The following is a 21,425-nucleotide window of genomic DNA, read 5'->3' on the forward strand; positions in this document are numbered from 1 at the left end:
AGGGCAGACAGGTAAGAGAGGAAAACCAAGTTTAAGTGTAAGGTCACAAAAGCCTGGAGAGAGAATAAAGTGTTCTCAAGAAGAAGGAAGTGGTCAGTTGTGTTAATGCTGCTAAGCAGTGGTGTAGGATCAGAACAGAGAATTCTCTGTTAATTAACTACTGGCTTTGGTAAAATGGAGGACATTAGTTCTTAAGCATTGTTTCAGTGGAAAGTCAGGAATAAATGGTTGGAATGAATTAAAGAGAGAATGGGAAATGAGGAAGTGAAGACAGCAGTATAGGCAACTCTTGATTCAGGAGTTTTGTTGTGAATGGGAGCAGAGAAATTGGATGGTGGCTGGAAAGGAATGTTGAGTCCCCCGCCAAATGCTGCACCCCTGAGTGGGACCAAAGCAGACCTCTGGACCCCTGGACCACACCCCGTTACACCACCCCCAGACTCACCCTACCATCACTAGTTTGTGCCACAAATGACCCATACCTGCCCTTCCCCTCTGCTGGACCTGTCCTGTTGCACCATAGCTGATAGATCACCCGCCCTGCCAAACTAGACAAGGTGGTGAGAACTATTGTGCCCACAGATGAGTAAGCAACAAAACATGCCCAGCCCACCTGCCCAGACATAACCAAGTAAAACAAACAAACAAACAAACCGGAAGAAACAAGCCTACAATCAATAAATGAAAAAAATAATTTCTGAATGTCTCGGAGACAGCAGACAATGTCAAAACATATTAAAAAAAGGGCAGGATGGCTCCAGAAAGTGACCAAAATAAAATACCAGATGACCTTCCAGTAGAAGAAAACATACTGGAACTATATAATAGAGAATTCAAAAGTCTAATATTCAGGCTCTTCAAGAGATCAGGAATGAGAAGAAGGAAAAATACAGACAAAACTAAGGAAAATATAGACAAAATCATGGAAAATACAGACATAATCAAAGAAAACAGACAAAGCAATGGAAGAATTCAGGAAAATAATACAAGAACACTGTGTGAAAGTAAATAATTAGAAATCATACCAAAACAGCAATTAGAAATCCAAAAGATAAGTAGCAAGATTTCAGAAATGGGCAACACAATAGAAAGCTTAAGGAGCAAATTTGAAACATTGGAAGACAGGATCAGTGAAATTGAAGACAAATCCTTGGCTACCACTTTGAGGAAAAATCAGAGAAAAGAATGAAGAAAAATGAAGAAACCCAGAGAACAAGACGGGATACAGTCAAGAGCAAAAATTTGCATGTGATTGAAGTTCCAGAACAGGGGGAAAAATGGAAAACACAGAGAGGACCATTGGAGATTTGCTGACAGAAAACTTTCCTAATATCATGAAAGATGAAAAGCTCTCCATCCAAGAAGCTCAGTGAAACCCCTGTAGGATAGAGCCCAAAAGAAAGTCACCAAGACATATCATAACTACACTTGCCAAAACTAAAAACAAAGAATCCTGAGAGTAGCTTGAGAAAAATGAAAAGTCACATACAAAAGGGAAACAATAAGACTAAGCTCCAATTACTTGGCAGAAACCATGCAGGCAGGCAAGAAGACAAAGGGATGATATATATAAAACCTTGAAAGAAAAAAATTGCAAACAAAGAATAATATATCCTGCAAGACTCTTGCTCAGTATGATGGGGGAAATTATGACATTTCCAGATAAATAGAAATTAAGGGAATATTTAATAGTTCTTAAAGGAATTATTAAAGGGAATCATTTGGTTAGGGAACAGACAACAACCTGAATCTAGGACACAGGACAGCATCAGCCAGATAAATACTGAAGGATAAAATGAAACTAAAAGACATGCAGTAGGGAACCAGAGACGGCGATCTGTAAATGACAGCAATTTCAGAACAATAAAAGGAGAAATAAATGGTGTATGTATGGAACTTCCAAATGGAGAGGAAATCAAGAAAATAATCAAGTAATAAAAGATTAGTTTAAATTTAGGGGTAAATTTCAAGGTAACTACAAAGAAAGACAACAAACCTACTCATCAAAATAAAGAAGGAAAACATGAAGTCTCAGTAAATACAAAATCTGCAAAAACAAAAGAAACAAGAAAAAAATCCATAAACAAAAGGAACTCAGTACAGGAGAGTAAGAGAAACTAAGAAAACATCAGCACCACAAAAACAAACAAACAAACAAAAAACACTACAAAATGATAGCAATAAACTCACACCAATCAATAATTACACTGAATGTAAATGGCCTAATTGTACCTATAAAGAGACAGAGAGTGACAGAATGGATAAAAAAAACAAAACAAAACAGTATCTATCAATATGCTGCCTAAAGAGACACACCTTAGAAACAAAGACATAAGTGTATTAAAAAATCAAAGGGTGGAAAAAAAAAATATATCAAGCAAACAGGAAGCAAAACAGAGCAGGAGTGGCAATACTAATCTCAGATAAAATAGGCTTTAAAACAAAATCCATCATAAAAGCCAAGGAAGGACATTGTATAATGATTGAAGGGACAATCCACAATGGTGACATAACCATAATAAATATACGCACCCAATGACAGGGCTCCAAAATACTTAAAATGAACTCTTAACAGCACTGAAAAACAGAAATTGACAGTTCCACAATAATAGTGCCACTCTTGTTAAAGGACAGAACATCTAGAAAGAAGCTCAACAAAGATACAGAAGATCCAGAGGCCACAGTCAACCTGCCTGGCCTCATAGACATATATAGAACATTCCACCCAATAGCAGAAAAGTACACATTCTTTTCCAATGCACATGGGACATTTTCCAGACCAGACCACATCTTAGGCCACAAAGCAACTCTCAGTGAAATCCAAAACATTGAGGTAATTCAAAGCATCTTCTCTAATTACAATGCCATAAAAGTAGAAATTAATAACAGGAAGAGCAAGGGAAAAAAAAATCAAATACTTGGAAACTGAATAATACCTTGCTTAAAAACAACTGCATGATAGAAGAAATCAAAGATGGAATCAAGAAATTCCTAGAATCAAATGAGAATGAAAACATATCATACCAAAACCTTTGGGATGCAGCACAGGCAGTGCTTAGAGGTCAATTTATAGTAATAGGTGCATACAACAAATAAGAAGAAAGAGGCAAAATCAAAACATTAGCTTTACAACTTGAACAAATAGAGAACAGCAAAAGAAGCCTACAGCCACTAGAAGAAAGGAAATAATAAAGACCAGAGCAGAAATAGAGAATAGAAAAACAATAGAATCGACAAAATCAAAAGTTGGTTCTTTGAAAGGATCAACAGAATCGAGAAACCATTGGTCAAACTGATAAAAGAAAAACAGGAGAGGCTGCAAATAATCCAAATAAGAAGTGAAATGGGGGACATTACAACAGACCTAATTGAAATAAAACTCATCATAACAGAGTACTATGAAAAACTATACTTCAACAAATTTGAAAACCTAGAGGAAATGAACAAATTTCTAGAAATACACTGCTTACCTAAACTAACACAAACTGAGGTTGAAAACCTGAACACACCCATAACAAGGGAAGAGATTTAAAAGATAAAAAAATAAAACAGAAAACTCCCAACAAAAAAAGTCCTGACCCAGATGGCTTCCCTGGAGAATTCTACCAAACATTCAGAGAAGAGCTCACACCAGTACTACTCAAACTATTTCAGCACACAGAAAAGGGAGGGATACTTCTGAATTCATTCTATGAAGCCAGCATAAACCTAGATCAAAACCAGGCAAAGACTCCACAAAAAAAGAAAATTACAGATCAATATTGCTCATGCATATAGATGCAAAAATTTTCAACAAAATTGTAGCCAATAGAATTCAGTATCATATAAAAAAAAATACACCACGTCCAAGTGGTATTTATACCAGTTATGCAAGCATGGTTCAACATTGTAAGATCAGTCAGTGTAACCTACCACATAAATAAAAAAAAGAATCACATGATCATCTCAGTTGATGCAGAAAAGGCAAAGTCTAACCCTTACTCCTGATAAAAACTCCCAATAAAATAGGAATAAAATAGAAATTCTTCAACATGATAAAAGGCATCTCTCCAGAACCACCCCCATTTGTCTGTCAGTTTGTTGTACTGTGGGGGCTTGTGTGTTGCTGTGATGCTGGAAGCTGTGCCACCGGTATTCAGATACCAGTAGGTTCACCCATGGCAGACAGGTTTCAGCTGAACTTCCAGACTAAGACAGACTAGGAAGAAGGACCCAGCAATCTACTTCTGAAAAGCATTAGCCAATGAAAACCTTATGAATAGCAGTGGAACATTGTCTGATATAGTGCCAGAAGATGAGCCCCCCAGATTGGAAGGTGCTCAAAAGATGACTGGGGAATAGCTGCCTCCTCAAAGTAGAGTTGGCCTTAATGACGTGGATGGAGTTAAGCTTTTGGGACCTTCATTTGGTGATGTGGCATGACTCAAGATGAGAAGAAACAGCTGCAAACATCCGTTAATAATCAGAGCATGGAATGTATGAAGTATGAATCTAGGAAAATTGGCAATTGTGAAAAATGAAATGGAATGCATAAACATCGATATCCTAGGTATTAGTGAGCTGAAATCAACTGGTATTGGCCATTTGGAGTTCCACAATCATATGGTCTGCTATGTTGGGAATGACAACTTGAAGAGGAATGGTGCTGGAGATCACATGATAGAATTTTGCAAGACCAACTACTTCGTCATTGCAAATACCTTTTTTCACCAACATAAATGGTGACTACACGTGGACCTCGCCAGATGGAATACTCAGGATTCAAGTTGACTATCATCTGTGGAGAGAGATGATGGAGAAGCTCAATATCATTAGAACAAGGCCAGGGGCAGACTGTGGAACAAACCGTCAGTTGCTCACATGCAAGTTCAAGTTGAAAGTGAAGAAAATTAGAACAAGTCCACGAGAGCCAGGGTACGTCCTTGAGTATATCCCACCTCAACTTAGAGACCATCTCAAGAATAGATTCGACCCATTGAATGCTAATGACCGAAGGTCAGACGAGTTGTGGAATGATATCAAGGACATGACGCGTGAAGAAAGCAAGAGATCGTCAAAAAGACAGGAAAGAAAAGACCAAAATGGATGTCAGAAGAAGCTCTGAAACTTGCTTGAACATCAAGCAGCTAAAGCAAAAGAATGAAGTAAAAGAACTGAACAGAAGATCTCAAAGGGCGGCTTGAGCAAAATGTTTTAATAACATGTGCAAAGAGCTGCAGATAGAAAAGCAAAGGAGAAGACACGCCCGGCATTTCTCAAGTTGGAAAAACTGAAGAAAAAATTTAAGCCTTGAGTTGCAATAATGAAGTTTTCTATCAGGAAAATATTAAATGACTCAGGGGGCATCAAAAGAAGATGGAAGGAATACACGGAATCCTTATACCAAAAAGAATTGGTTGATGTTCAACCATTTCAGGAGGTAGCATATGATCAGGAACCGATGGTACTAAAGGAAGAAGTCTAAGCTCTACTGAAGGCATTGGTGAAAAGCAGGGCTCAGGAACTGATGGAGTATCAATTGAGATGTTTCAGCAAATGGATGCAGCACTGGAAGTACTCACTCATCTATTCCAAGAAATCTGGAAGAACAGCTACCTGGACAACCAACTGGAAGAGATCCATATTTATGCCTATTCCCAAGAAAGGTGATCCAACCGAATGCGGAAATTATTGAACAGTATCATTAATATCGCATACTAGCAAATCTTGCTGATGATCATTCAAAAGCAGCTGCAGCAGTGTATCGACAAGGAACTGCCAGAATTCAGGCCGGTTTCAGAAGAGGATGTGGAACCAGGGATAGCATTGCTGAGGTCAGGTGGATCCTGGCTGGAAGCAGAGAATACCAGAAGGATGTTTGCCTGTGTTTTATCGACTATGCAAAGGCATTCGACTGTGTGGATCATAAATAATTATGGATAACATTGCGAAGAATGGGAATTCCAGAACACTTAATTGTGCTCATGAGGAACCTTTACAAAGATCAAGAGGCAGTTGTTTGGACAGAACAAAGGAATACTGATTGGTTTAAAGTCAGGAAAGGTGTGTGTCAGGGTTGTATCCTTTTACCATAACTATTCAGTCTGTGTGCTGAGCAAATAATCCGAGAAGCTGGACTATATGAAGAAGATTGGGGCATCAGGATTGGAGGAGGACCCATTAACAACCTGTGATATGCAGATGACATAGCCTTGTTTGCAGAAAACGAAGAGGATTTGAAGAACTTAACTAATGAAGATCAAAGACCACAGCCTTCAGTATGGATTTCACCTCAACATAAAGAAATAAAAAAATCCTGACAACTGGACTAATAGGCCACATCATGATAGAGAAAAGATTGAAGTTGTCAAGGATTTCATCTTATTTGGATCTTCAATCAACGCCCATGGAAGTAGCAGTCAGGAAATCAAAAGACACATTGCATTGGGCATATCTGCTGCAAAGGACCTATTTACAGTTTGGAAAAGCAATGATGTCACCTTGAAGGCTATGGTGTGCCTGACGCGAGCCATGGTATTTTCCATCACATCATACGCATGTGAAAGCTGGACATTGAATAAGGGAGACAGAAGAAGAATAGATATCTTTGAATTGTGGTGTTGGCAAAGAATATTGATTATACCATGGACTGCCAAAAGAACGAACAAATCTGTCTTGGAGGAAATACAGTCAGAATGCTCCTTAGAAGCAAGAATGGCAAGACTGCATCTTACGTACTTTGGACATTTTGTCAGCAGGGATCAGTCCCTGGAAAAGGACATCATCCTTGGTAAAGTACAGGGTCAGCAGAAAAGAGAAAGACCCTCAACGAGATGGATTAACAAGTGGCTGCAACAGTGGGCTCATGCATAATGATTGTGAGCATGGTGCAGGACCAGGCAGTGTTTCATTCTGTGGTACATATAGCAGGTATGAGTGGGAAGTGACTTGATGGCACCTAACAACTACAACAACAACAACATTCAAAACCAATAGCCAACATCATTCTCAATGGAGAGGCAGAAAACATTTCCCCTGAGGTCAGGAACAAGAGAAGGATTCCCTCATCACCACTTTTATTTAATGTTGTGGTACAAGTGCTAGCTAGAGCAATAAGGCAAGAAAAGAAATAAAGGACATCAAATTGGTAAGGAAGAAGTAAAACTATCTCTCTTAGCTGATAATATACTATACATAAAAATAAAATTTTTTTTTTTTTTTAATTTTTGTACATAGAGAGCCTAACAGACTTCACAAGAAAACTAGTGGAACTAATAAAAAGATTCAGCAGAGTAGAAGGACACAAGATAAACATACAAAAATTAGTTGGATTCTTATATGCCAATAAAGAGAACTGCAAAAAAGAAATTAGGAAAGCAATACCATTTATAATATCTCCTAAAAATAAAATACTTAGGAATAAATCTAACTAGGGACATGAAAGACCTATGCAAAGAAAACTAGAGAACACTACTGCAAGAAACCAAAAGAGACTTATATGAATGGAAAAATATACCATGCTCATGGATAGGTAGACTCAACATTATGAAAATGTCAATTCTACCCAAAGCAATCTACAAATACAATGCAATCCCGATCCAAATACCAACAACATTCTTCAGTGAGATGGAAAAAGTAATAACTTTATATGGATAGGAAAGAGGCCCTGGATAAGTAAAGCATTATTGGAGAAGAAGAACAAAATAGGAGGCCTTGTGCTACCTGACCTCCGAACCTACTATGCAGTTATGGTAGTGAAAACAGTCTGATACTGGTACAATGACAGACACATTGACCAACAGCACAGAATCAAGAACCCAAATGTAAATCCATCCACCTACAGTCACCTGACATTTGACAAAGACCCAGAGTCCATTAAATGAGGGAAAAGACAGTCTTTTTTAACAAATGATGCTAATAAAACTGAATGCCCATCTGTAAGAAAAAAGGAAGCAGGACCCATGCCTTACATAATACACAGAAATTAATTCAAAATGGATCCAAGACCTAAATACAAAACCAAAAACTATAAAGATTATGGAGGGAAAAATAAGGTCAACAATAGTGGCCCTAATATATGGTGTAAATAGGATACAAACCATAACCAACAATACACAGACGCCAGAAGATAAGCTAGATAACTTGGATCTTCTAAAAAATTAAAAACTTATGCTCATCAAAAGACTTCACCAATAAACTAAAAAGAGAACCTACATACTGGTAAAAAATTTTTGTCTGACATATCCAACAAAGGTCTAATCTCTAAAACTTATAGGAAAATCCAATACCTCTACAACAACAAGACAAATAATCCAATTAAAGAATGGGCAAAGAATATGAGCAGACACTTCGCCAAAGAAAGTGTCTAACAGACACATGAGGAAATGTTCGCGATCACTAGCTGTTAGAGAAATGCATATCAAAACTACAATGAGATGCTATCTCACCCCCAACATTACTGGCGTGAATAAAAAACAGAAAATTACAAACGGAGAGGCTGGGAGGGGATTGGAACTGTTATGCACTGTCTTGTGGTAATGCAAAATGGTACAACCATTTTGGAAAACAATACTGTGCTTCTTTAAAAAGCTAAGAATAGAAATACTGTATGATCTAGCAATCTAACTCCTAGCAATACAGCCTAGAGAAATAGCAGCTGTCACATTAATAGACATATGCACACCCAAGTTCATTGCAGCATTATTCACAATAGCAAAAAGATGGAAACGTCAGTGCCCATGAACAGATGAATCGATAAACTGTGGTACAAATACACAAATGGTATAAAGAGCAATGGTGAATCTGTGAAACATCTCGCAGCATGGATGAATTTGGAGGTTATTATGTTGAGTGAAATAACTTAAACACAAAAGGACAAATACTGTATGTATTCACTATTATAAAAACTCATGAAAAGTTTTGAACAGAGAAAGAAGCGTTCTTTGATGGCTATGAGGTAGCGGGGAGGGGGGCAGGTGGAATGGAAAAACACTAACTAGACAATAGATAAGTGATAACTTTGGTGAAGGCTAAGACAGTACACAATTCTGGGGAAGTCAGCACAATTTGACCAAGGCAAAGCCGTAGAAGATTCATAGATATATCCAAGCTCCCTGAGGGATTGAGTTACTCTGCCGAGGGCTGGGGACCATGGTCTCGGGGGACATCTAGGTGAATTAACATAGCGTAGTTTATAAAGAAAATGTTCTGCGTCCTACTTGGGTGAGTAGCATCTGGGATCTTAAAAGCTTGTGAGTGGCCATCTAAGATATTCCACTGGTCTCACCCTGTCTGGAGCAATAGAGTATGAAGGAAACCAAAGACACGAGGGAAAGATTAGTCCAAAGGAATAATGGACCACAACTACCACAGCCTCCATGAGACTGAGTCCAGCACAACTAGATGTTGCCTGTCTACCACCACTGACTGCTCTGACAGGGATCACAATAGAGGGTCCTGGACAGAGCTGGATGACAATGTAGAACAAAATTCAAACTTACAAAAGACCTGACTTACTGGTCTGACAGAAACTGGAGGAATCCCGAGAGTATGGCCTCCTGATACCCTTTTAACTCAGTGGTGAAATCACTCCTGAGGTTCACTGTTAAGCCGAAGATTAGACAGGCCTATAAAACAAATAATACATGTAGCTCAATCTTATATGTGAGGCTAAAGGGGCATACCAGCCCTGGGGAAGGAGGAGAAGACAGGAGGGCACAGGAAAGCTGCCGGGATGGAAATGGGGAACCAAGGTCGAGAAGGGGAGCATGTTTTCAAGTTGGCATCGAATGTCACAAAACAATACGTGTTTTAATTGTTTATTGAGAAACTAATTTTGCTCCATAAACTTTTATCTTTTCGGAGAAAAAGTTCTTTAGTGACATCCAGCTCCTACCCTAGAGAATTCAGTACACATAAAATTTAAGAAACAGTTTTTTTGTAGGAATAAAAATCTTCTTTAATGACGTTATCGTCACTTTTTATTTTTGAAGACCACAGGCTTTTGTTTTAAATTGTTTCCAAAAGCCAAGGAGATAAAGAAGAATGGAAAGTACTAATGAAACTAGATTATTTATAGAAAGTCTTAAATATGGAGTTTTTGACTAATAATGTTTTTCTAAGTCAGTCCACCTTAATAACTATTCAAATTCTGCTTGGAATATAATTGCTCTTTTAGAAGTAATCTTGTCTATCGAAAATCTTTATAAGGGAATATAAGCAGTTAAATATTTTTGATAAAGGAAAATAAAATCTGCAAAAAGTCAGCCAGTCAGAGAGAGAAAGAGGGTGGGCACCATTCTGGTTTTTAAAAACAAAAGAAAAACCATAAAATATCTTTGGGAATAAGTCATGACTGAGGATTTGGCTTTTTCAGCAAATTTTCCTGTGTTCTGTAGAGTATAAGGTTTTGTTTGAAAAAAAATAGCACTCTTGGAGGCAAAAGAGTGCCCACATACTGCTTGTTTTGGTTGCTATGTTGCCAGATGCATGGAACCAAGAAATACCAAGTTTTTCTTCTGTTCTTTTTTTTATATGACTAGTTTTTTTTTTTTAAATAATTTTTGTTGTGCTTTAAATGAAAGTTTACAAATCAAGTCAGTCTCTCACATAAAAACTTATATACACCTTGCTACATACTCCCAATTACTCTCCCTCTAATGAGACAGCCCGCTCTCTCCCTCCACTCTCTCTTTTCGTGTCCATTTCGCCGGCTTCTAACCACCTCTATCCTTTCATCTACCCTCCAGGCAGGAGATGCCAACATAGTCTCAAGTGTCCACCTGATCCAAGAAGCTCACTCCTCACCAACATCCCTCTCCAACCCATTGTCCAGACCAATCCATGTCTGAAGAGTTGGCTTTGGGAATGGTTCCTGTCCTGGGCCAACAGAAGGTCCGGGGGTCATGACCACCGGGGTCCTTCCAGTCTCAGTCAGACCATTAAGTCTGATCTTTTTATGAGAATTTGGGGTCTGCATCCCACTGCTCTCCTGCTCCCTCAGGGGTTCTCTGTTGTGTTCCCTGTCAGGACAGTCATCGGTTGTAGGCGGGCACTATCTACTTCTGGTCTCAGGATGATGTAGTCTCTGGTTCATGTGGCCCTTTCTGTATATGACTAGTTTTTATAAATATCTTTTTTAAACATGTAGAAAAAGATCCAGCCACTTGAACACTAAACTCAACCCTAGTATATTACGTCTGGGAAGTAATGTGATAGAATGATGTAGAACTTTCAGTGTTTTCTGTATGGACTTTTATGTTACTTGAGCTTTTTTTAAAAAAAGAGTTTTTGTTCTGTTAATAGTTAAAATCACGAAGGAAAAAAGGTGTGTAGGAAAATAAACTATTTTTAAAGTTCTTTAATGCCATTTAAATCCTTGTGATTTAAGGCAGATTTTTAAAAAATAGGGAGGTGCAAGTGATTGTGGAAGAAAATAATATATTATGTCTAATAAATAGTATGACTGTTAGAAATATTAACACGTTATAGATCACATTGTTAACTGAACTATTGACTGAGTCTAGTTTCCAAGACTTTTATATAAAGAGTATTATTTGTAGCTCTATAGTTTTGAATAGGATGGCTCCTTGCTTATGAATAACTTTAGTGAGTGCAGTTATAAAGTGTGCCCATTTTCAACTTCTGTAGTTGGGTTTTTCTAACCACAAAGAATAGGGAAAGTGCACCACTCCCAATCTTCCTCAGCCTAAAGTGGTTTTTCTGAGGTTTTGTTCATCTTGGTAATGACAACTGTGATCTCTATTTCCCTCTTTCGGTTTTTTTTTTTTCCTTCTATTTTTTGATGACCCTTTTAAGGTAGAAATATGGGAAGGTCAATGTCAGTATTTTACTAAAACCCTTAAAAGTTCTTATTTCCTGGTATTATTCATATCATTTACCTTACTCTGTAAGTCAAATACACACCCTATTCATTGGAATTTCTCTTTTCCCTTCCGTCTCATACTTAATTTTTTGTTCAGTGAAGCTTATTGAGGACTTCTTGTCAGGCACTGGAGATAGAGAACAAGGTAGGCCAAATCCTTGCCGTCATGAAATACATATTCTGGTTGAGACAAAAAATCAGCACATAAACAAATAAGATTGTTTCAGATATTGCTAAGTGCTATGAAGAAAGTAGGGTAACAGGAGTGATTAGGACTGGTTTGGCACTAACATGTGAGGAGCTGGGCAAAATACAACTCCACAAGAATAGTACACCTATGTACCAAATGTTTAAATACTTAATTTATAACTCAAGCTTTGTCCTTGACCTGAGTTTCCACGTTATAACCTGAGTTTCTAGCAGCCTTTCCAGTGAAGACCCAGAGGCTACAAACCAGCCTTTTTACTTGCTAGTCTGAGTGGGGAGCCCTGTGGCGCAGTGGTTGAAGCGCTTGGCTGCTAACCGAAATGTCGGTGATTTGAATCCACCAGTCACTCTTTGGGTGAAGGATGTGGCATTCTGCTTCGGTAAGGATTTATAACCTTGGAAACCCTTTGGAGCAGTTCTCCTGGTCCTATAGGGTTGCTGTGAGTCAAAGTCGACTTGTTGGCAATGGGTATGAAGAGAGGAGAGAGGTTGTAGTTACCTGGGAAACCTGGCTTATCTAGGCAATCACTTGGGTTGATTTGAGGCAGCCAGCTTTAACTGATTAAAGCTTTTATAAGCAGCCATTCTTTCTAGAATTTCTCAGGGCAGAAGCTGTGGTGATTTTTTCATTTTCCACGCATAATGGGCATTCTCAGTTCTCTGCATCATCTGGCATGGGGGTCTCATTCAGCTAGCACCTGTCCCTTATAATTCCGGTTTCCTCAGATGGTTGCTGAACTTCAAAAAAAACTTTCCTACAAGGTTGAAAGAAAAAAGTCTTTGTTTTAACGCTTGTGGTATACAGGTCCTCTCCAAAGTGCAGAGCCCCTGGCAGAGTGATGCTGGACTGGGGATGGAAGTGATTGCTTTTACATGCCTCTTTGAATTCTCCTTATCCTGACATCTTTTCAATCCCCTTAGTCCCCCACTCAATTTGTTTTAATATGTAAATTTGTTTAATTAAACTTAATCACTATCCTTTGGCATATCTATGTCTGAAAGGTAAGCTCCAAATAAAAATGAAAATTTGCTAAAAGGTTTTTTGTAAGATTTTAAGTAGCAATGACTAATTTTCATGTAAAAAAATTGGCAAACTATATACAAATTTGCTATATATTTGAATAATAGCTAAATGGTATATTTTTATCCTTACAGGTGTGAAAGTTGTGTGGATTTATTATTTGTGAGAGGAGCTGGAAATTGTCCTGAGTGTGGCACTCCACTCAGAAAGAGCAACTTCAGGGTACAACTCTTTGAAGATCCTGCTGTCGATAAGGAGGTTGAGATTAGAAAAAAAGTGCTAAAGATGTAAGTGTTATTGCTTCAATGACAAAGTCAGCGTAGAGGACTTTAGCAATTATTTCAATAATTGATATCATTAGCAGTTCATATAAATGTGGACAGATTGCCAAGCGAATAACTATAAATTTCATCTATGTATTTGTTCAACTGTGGCAGGTATTTAATTGCTCCGGTTACAGCAGTGAACAAAATTAAAGCAAACAAACTTGTAATGTGAATTTGTTTTGAGGGAGATTTTTTCCCCTCTTTAGAGTTCTATTTTGTGTGATGTAGAGATAAATGCATTTTTAGAGAACTCAGCTTCTAGTAATATCATTTTTCTAACCTTTGTTAGAGAAGAGGAGGTCTTCTTGATTGATGGTTAAACAATTTATTTATTCATTTGCTATTTTTCTTTAATTAACATATGTATTGAATACCTACTGTGTGCAAACCCTGTGTTAGGCATGTTAGGCACTAGATGTGAAGTGAGTGGAAACAGCTATGAACCCTGCCCTCATGAAGCTTATAGTAGCATAGGATAGCCTAGAGATAAACAATAAAACAGAAAAAATACCAGTTGAGAAAAAGTGCTATGCAGTTAGTGATTAAGTGTTGGTAGCATTAAAGTTGAAATTTGAAGTCTATTTCAGAAAGTTACGTGGTGAAATTTATTTTGAGAGATATATATATATATACCACTGCTGTTGAGTCAGTTCTGACTCATAGAGACCTCATGGGGTTTCCAAGGCTGTAAATCTCTCCGGAAGCTGACTGCCACATCTTTCTCCGGTGGGACTGCTAGTGGTTTCGAACTGCTGACCTTGCAGTTAGCAGTTGATCACTTTAACCATTCTGCCACTAGAGCGCCTTTTATATATATGTATATTTTTATTCTCTTTTCATTTTATAATTTTGTTTTTACTTTTTGTTAATACTTTTGTGTTTTATCTTCTGTCCTTTTATCGTAAGCTACTTTATCCTTGTTTTTGAAATTAAAATAGTTAAAAAAAAATTAAATTAGAAAATTTTTGGCAGTATATATTTCAACCCAGGTCACCCATGTTTTAGTAAGCATCTTTCTAGGTACATAACCAATGCTACTTTATCAGTGCCCCAAACTGCCCTTTTATTATTTGGATTACTTCTAGAAGATAGTGTCTCTTAGATTCTGATGTTTTGTTGTTAACCTCTTGCAGTTTTGTAATTTTTCATAGGTACATTACAGTATTTCAGATTTTCCTGATATAGCTTACTTTAGACTATAGTTGTCTTAAAAAAGGGAAGAAGCCTCTTTTAGATTTTTAATTTCCTGGAAATTAGTGAGTCTATTTATAAGGAGTGAACAACATCTTAATTTCCAATTATAAATCTTGTTTAAGCTTATTTTCCATTACGTCAATCCACTAATTTCTCTTTCCCTTCAGTGTTAGAAGGATTTTATATATTAAGCCATTTTCTCCTGATTTTATTCCTAAGTAGTCATAAGAATTTAAGAACAGCATTCTTGGTTTAGTAAAACTCTGGCGTCAAGAAAACAGTGTTTTATACAGTAAGGAGGTCCTTTTCTATGTATCATATATGAATTAAGTAAGAACAAATATATTCCTTAGATAACATTGAAAGCAAGTGATGTGTAATATGCTGTTTTTTTTTTTTTTTTTTTCCATCTCTTAAAGATACAATAAAAGAGAAGAGGACTTTTCTAGTCTAAGAGAATATAATGACTTCCTGGAAGAAGTGGAAGAAATTGGTATGTTTTTGATGCTTGTACTTTTGGTGTACTAGTCTATGAGACCTTGCGCCTTTATCTTTTAGATGCCTAGGAGAACATCTCATATAAAAATCTCTGACAGGTTTTGTTGTGATAGCTGATGTTTATTTAATTACTTTTCTCTTGAACTTGAATCATGTTTGTCAGATTGAAGGCATACTTAAGTAAAGGACGTACTTAAATAATAAACATTTTGTCTTAGGAAAAATGATGAATAGATGTGGTACTACTTTATAGCTGGGAAGGAAGGCCAATCTTATATATTGATGATGTCATTAGAGTACTTTAAATAAAAGGAAAAGCTCTTCAGACTTTTTTTGTATATAATTTTCATTAGCTTTATCCACAGTGACTAAAGCTTGTTTATGTTATTATCATTTATGTTTGTGTGCATACAGTAGTTTGAAAACACTTTGAAGCAGTTGATTGTGAAAGTAGCATTCTTTGTTATTCAGGAATCAGGTTAGCATAATCTTTTTTGATGTGATTAGTTAAAAGGATGCTTTTGCAAAAAAAAAAAATATTTTTTCTTTTTCTTTTTTTTTAAATAAAATTTAAGAGACATTAAAAAGCCTAGCAGTGATTATATGTTGATTCAAAAAATTAGTGGCATTTTCTAAAGGTGCCATAGTTGTTATTACTAAGTACAGGTTTGAAAATGACACAGAGGTTATAGACTGTGAAAATAGAATGAGGCTATGGGGATCAAACAATAACCTTTTTTATTCTCATCTCAAACTTGAAAGCTAAACTATCTTCGCATTTTTCTTATTAAAAATGGTTATAAGAAACTCTTCTGTATGAGATACTGTAATAGTGGACACAAATGACATGCATTTGTCAAAAATGCATAGGACTATACAGTACAACCTATTGTAAATCATAGTCTTTGGTGAATAATAATATATCAGTGTTAATTCATCGATTGTGACAGAGGTACCAGAAGAATGCACGTTGGTAATAAAAAGAGGAGCAGAAGCATGAGAAGGACTCTGTACTTTCTGCACAGTTTCTCTGTAAATCTAAAACTGTTCTATAAAATAAAGTCTTAAAATACAGACTTTATTTTTAGATAAATTTTATATTTTATCTAAAAATAAAGTCTATTAAAACATTGTAATTGATCATTCTGTAGAAGATTTATATATGCTAAACTTTGTAGAAATTCAAATTTTTCAGGAAAGGAGTATTCTAATTCATTTAATTTCTTTATTAATTGAGAAAAATCCAGAAACTCTTTTTGTTTCAAGTGTTACTGAGGCTTTCCTAAAATACCTAAGTTCTTTTTAATGCTATAGCAAATACCATGTTCCATACATAATTTAGGCTTTGTCTGGGATCTTTTAGTGCCTTAGAGCAACTGTTTTTTCATTCTCATTTTACTTTTTGTTCCTTGTATATAATCTTAGCAACCATGAGTGACTATAGGTTTTATGTGAAAAATGGTAGAATTAGGAGTGCCATTGCAAAGTGGGAAAGTTAGTATATAGACTGTGAAGGTAGACAAAATATTTGCAAGTATTGGGCAAGTATGCAGGTATGTAGAAATCTGGCTATATGTAGATATTAAGCATACGACAAGCAGCTGGATAGCAAGCAGGAGGAAACCTAACTTATACTTACTTTAAAGGCATCGTGACTAGTTAAAAGTCTGGGCAGATAATAAAGGGAAAGGAGATTATAGATGTTGCAGGACAAGTTGAACCTAAGATCCCAATCCAAGCAGACAGTAAGGATGATTAAACAAACTGATGGGCAAAGAAGGTGGGGACCAGGTTCAAAGGATGAGCTACCAACGGAATCTTGATTCTGGGATGAGGTTCTGCATGAGCCATGAATTTTAAAAATATAATTTCTGCTATGAGATGAATCATTTTGAAGGCGTGGATAACCCGGGGCCCATCGGTAAAACTAGGTTCATATCTGGAAGTGGGAGCTAGAATTAACAGGTAAGAGCAAATCTGAATATTAGGGTTATGCAATATGTAATCCTTTCTTTACTAGCTGAGGAAAATGTAGCCCAGAGCATTTACTTTGAAAGTGATTCTGCTGTTATGTATGTTCATGAAGGACTATCTTTGTCTGCAGTATACTGAAGCTCTCTTAACCAACTTCCACTTGCTTGTCTTATTGGAGAAACTGACATCTCCCTAGCCCCTCCATAAAATATCCTGACTGATGGCCAAAGCATAATGAATGCATAATGAATGCTGTCCATTAGGAGCTGCTTTCATGTAAAACTCTGTACCTCCCTCATCAGTTCACTTATATACTAAGAGGTAGTTGCATTGGCAACTAAACCTTTTTATGCCAGTTGAACTTATTATTGTAATTATATAACTTAATTAAATAGTTGGGGAAAAATTGAATAACTCTAGAAGGATTCTGCTTCTCGAGTTCTTACTCCACTTTAAAAGAATGGAAACTGAATAAGATGATGGGTATGGTTTATCCAAGAAAGAAGCAAAACTCCAGCTTAAGACTAGACCTGGGCTGTATGTTTCTAAGTTACAGAATGACTGTATACTTACTGTATGTATTTTAAGTTAAAATGTTTGCGTATGTATGTGTATCCCTCTTTTTAGCAGACTTTTCTAAGTAATCAATTATTAATCCTAAGGACTTCTCTGTATCTGAAGAAATTGATGATGTTTGGGACCTAGCCTCATGCACTTCAAGTTTATTTTCTGAATTTTGGCTCAGTTCAACAAATATTTATTAATTGTCCTATATGAATTGCTTTACCTTTAGGGGATATATGATCTTTGCCCTCAATAAGCTCAGACTGTAAAGGGCAAGATGATTATGTAAATTAATAACTGTAATTTAAAATTTTATGTTTGTAGTAACTGTAACTTAATGTGGTAAGTCTTTTTTTTTTAAAGTAATTTTTATTGTCCTTTAAGTGAAAGTTTACAAATCAAGTCAGTCTCTCACATGTAAACTTATGTACACCTTACTACATACTCCCATTTTCTCTCCCACTAATGAGTCAGCCAGCTCCCTCCTTCCAGTCTCTCCTTTTGTGACCGTTTTGCCAGTTTCTAACCCTCCTACCCTCCCATCTCCCCTCCAGACAGGAGATGCCAACATAGTCTCAAGTGTCCACCTGATGCAAGTAGCTCACTCCTCATCAGCATCTCTCTCCAACCCATTGTCCAGTCCAACCCATGTCTGATGAGTAGTCTTCGGGAATGGTTCCTGTCCTGGGTCAACAGAAACTTTGGGGACCATGACCGCCGGGATTCTCCTAGTCTTAGTCGGACCATTAAGTCTGGTCTTTTTATGAGAGCTTGGCGTCTGCATCCCACTGTTCTCCTGCTCCCTCAGGGGTTCTCTGTTGTGCTCCCTCAGGGGTTCTCTGTTGTGCTCCCTGTCAGGGCAGTCATCGGTTGTGGCCGGGCACCATCTAGTTCTTCTGGTCTCAGGATGATGTAGTCTCTAGTTCATGTAGCCCTTTCTGTCTCTTGGGCTCATAATTACCTTGTGACCTTGGTGTTCTTCATTCTCCTTTGATCCAGGTGGGTTGAGACTCATTGATGCATCTTAGATGTCCACTTGCTAGCATTTAAGACCGCAGACGCCACTCTTCAAATTGGGATGCAGAATGTTTTCTTAATAGAATTTATTTTGCCAATTGACTTAGATGTTCCTTGAAGCCATAGTCCCCAAACCCCCGCCCCTGCTCTGCTGACCTTCGAAGCATTCAGTTTATTCAGGAAACTTCTTTGATTTTGGTCCAGTCCAGTTGTGCTGACCTCCCTGTATAGAGTGTTGTCCTTCCCTTCACCTAAAGTAGTTCTCATCTCCTATCTAATCAGTAAATAACCCTCTCCCACCCTCCCTTTTTTTTTTTTTTTTTTTTTTTTACCTCCCTACCTCCCCCCTCTCGTAATATGGTAAGTCTTATAAGCATTTATAAAGTGCTGTGAGAATACAGTTCAGGAAACAATTCTTTTGGCACTGGGAAAGAGAGGTGAGTTTGGGAAAGCTCAGAGAGGACGTTTGAGTTTGATCTTAAAAAGGAGATGGAAGATCATTTGTGGCAAAAGAAAATCATGGACGAAGGCACAGAGATACGAAGGTGTTGACTGAGCATGTTGGAGAACGAGCAAATAGTCTGATACAGTTAAACAGAACATGGGGAATGACTAGAAATGAGGCTTGAAAACAGTCTGAACCTGAGTTAAAGATGGCTTTGTAAGCTGAGCTGTGGGTTCAAGATTTTATTTTATGGCCAATAGTGAGCCAGCAGGAACAGTGTGGTGGTGAAGTGGAATATTGAGAGGTGTACTCGGCAGAGAAAGCGTTTTTAATTTGGATGAGAGATAATGAAGGCTTAGAGTAGGCTAGTGATGGTGGGCATAAACAAAAGGGATGTTTTAGAGAATAGGCAAGGGACTGATTTGATGTAGGAAGTGAGTTCGAAGGAGCAGGCAAGGATGAATTAAAATATTCAGACCCTGGGCAGTTGTATGGCATCAATCAGGATAATAAAAGCTGGAGAACAGGCAGTATTTTTTATTTTTTTGTTAGTTGGGAAGTGTGTAGAAATGAAGGATGAGGTAAAGACTTTAGATTTAGACCTTTTAAGTTATGTTAGGAAACCCCGATGGTGTAGTGGTTAAGAGCTATGACTGCTACCCAAAATGTTGGCAGTTTGAATCTACCAGGTGCTCCTTGGAAACCTTATGGGGCAGCTCTACTCTGTCCTTTAGGGTTGCTATGAGTTGGAATCGACTGGGTGGCAATGGGTTTTTTTTTTTTTTTTGGTTTAAGTTATGTTAAGGTGTGGCCCCACCATTTAGTTGTGTGATATTGTTGTGATATAAGTAAAACTTCCTTTAAAAATCTTAAACAGCTATCTACTTTGTGTTTTATTCATACTTTTAAAGATGATTAGTAGATGTTTGTGGTATTTGTATTGGCTGTTTCTTATTGTGCTGATCAAATAACATAAAACGCTGGTTTATGTCACTGGATGTCTTCTAAGTGCCGGACTGAGCTGTATACCCATAATCTCATTTAATTTTCACAGGTGTTTTTTATCCCTATTTTGAATATGGAGGAGAGGCTTAGAGAAGTTAGGTATTTTGCCCAAGATTGTATTGCTAGTAAATATTGTAGCCAAATTTTGAACATATATTTTTCTGACTCTCAAAGCCAATGAAAGTACTTGGTAAGGTCAGAGAGTTAGTAGCAGAAGAGTGCTATTGTAGATACTTAAGCCTAGAGTGAGAGGGATTGAGTTGGTAGTTTCATGCTAAGAGATCCGTGTTTGAGGATTTATGAATTGGGGATTGAAGTCATTCCATTATATAAATTTAATTATGAGTCCTTTTGAGCATCACAAATATAAGAATTTAAAAGAAATTACGACTGTGGATAATGACATCAAAAATTGATAATAGAAAGGGTACACATGAAGACGAACTTTCTTACAGCATTAACAATAGCTTTTCTGTAGTTATGACAATCTATACATATAATTTCTTGTTCCTTTTGGCCCCAGGGATTATTTCAAAGGTTTGTTCTTAGTTTCATAATAAACAGATTATTCTTTTAGTACAGACAATACTTACTTTAAAAGGGTGAGAAAGTCCCAAGGGCTTTAATTATAAATTCTGGATGTCAGAAAGACTTCAAAATTGTACTTAACATTAAATCTTTCAGGAAATACAAAAGGTTTTTTGTTGGCTTTTAATACTTGACTAAAGACAGGTCAACATCTGAGCTAAGCCAGGAACCAGATAAAGGGCCAAATGATTATTATAGAAAGATTAGCTTCTATTCCTTTTTCTTCAAGGCTATTGTACCAAACTGATTGATTGTTGTACAAATGAGACTTATTTCATTTGAAAAAATTTTATAATATTAATGCACTTCTATGGTTTGGTTCTTTTTAAAGGAAGAGATTTATATTTTAGGATCTGCTATATTGCTGTTACCTTTGCTTTTTAAATTAAAAAAATGAAATAAATTGGTTATTTTACTTTTATTGGAATTCATCATGCATTTTTTTAATGAGAAAAAATAGTGTAAAAACATTAATTTCACTTAGAATTTAAGGTTACCTATTTCTGGGTTCTATTTAATAAAAATTTTAAACCAATAGTGAACTGTCTAGCTTGCCTTTAAGCTGTGCATGTGTATGTGTGTATAACTGTTCTGAGTGTTCTAGTAGAGGTCCACATAGCATATCAGTTTGATTGCCTTTGTCTTTTCAGTGGATTCATATCACAAGAACCTGATGGTTTGTTCCTGTTCTTTTTAATTTTGCCTACTTTGCAGTGTTCGAAT

At 36.9% G+C, this 21,425-nt stretch overlaps 1 protein-coding gene across 3 annotated transcripts in view; it reads left to right on the forward strand.

Annotated features, from left to right (window-relative positions):
- MNAT1 (MNAT1 component of CDK activating kinase) overlaps positions 1 to 21,425 on the forward strand; it is a 243,804-nt gene that overhangs the window by 54,985 nt on the left and 167,394 nt on the right. For all 3 annotated transcript variants that reach the window (XM_049899321.1, XM_049899322.1, XM_049899324.1), the window contains exons 2-3: positions 13,226 to 13,378; positions 15,031 to 15,104. In XM_049899321.1, the coding sequence (XP_049755278.1) occupies positions 13,226 to 13,378; positions 15,031 to 15,104 (227 nt within the window). The remainder of the gene's footprint in view (positions 1 to 13,225; positions 13,379 to 15,030; positions 15,105 to 21,425) is intronic.

This window comes from Elephas maximus, chromosome 10 (assembly GCF_024166365.1).
Source record: "Elephas maximus indicus isolate mEleMax1 chromosome 10, mEleMax1 primary haplotype, whole genome shotgun sequence".
Taxonomy (NCBI): Eukaryota; Metazoa; Chordata; class Mammalia; order Proboscidea; family Elephantidae; genus Elephas; species Elephas maximus.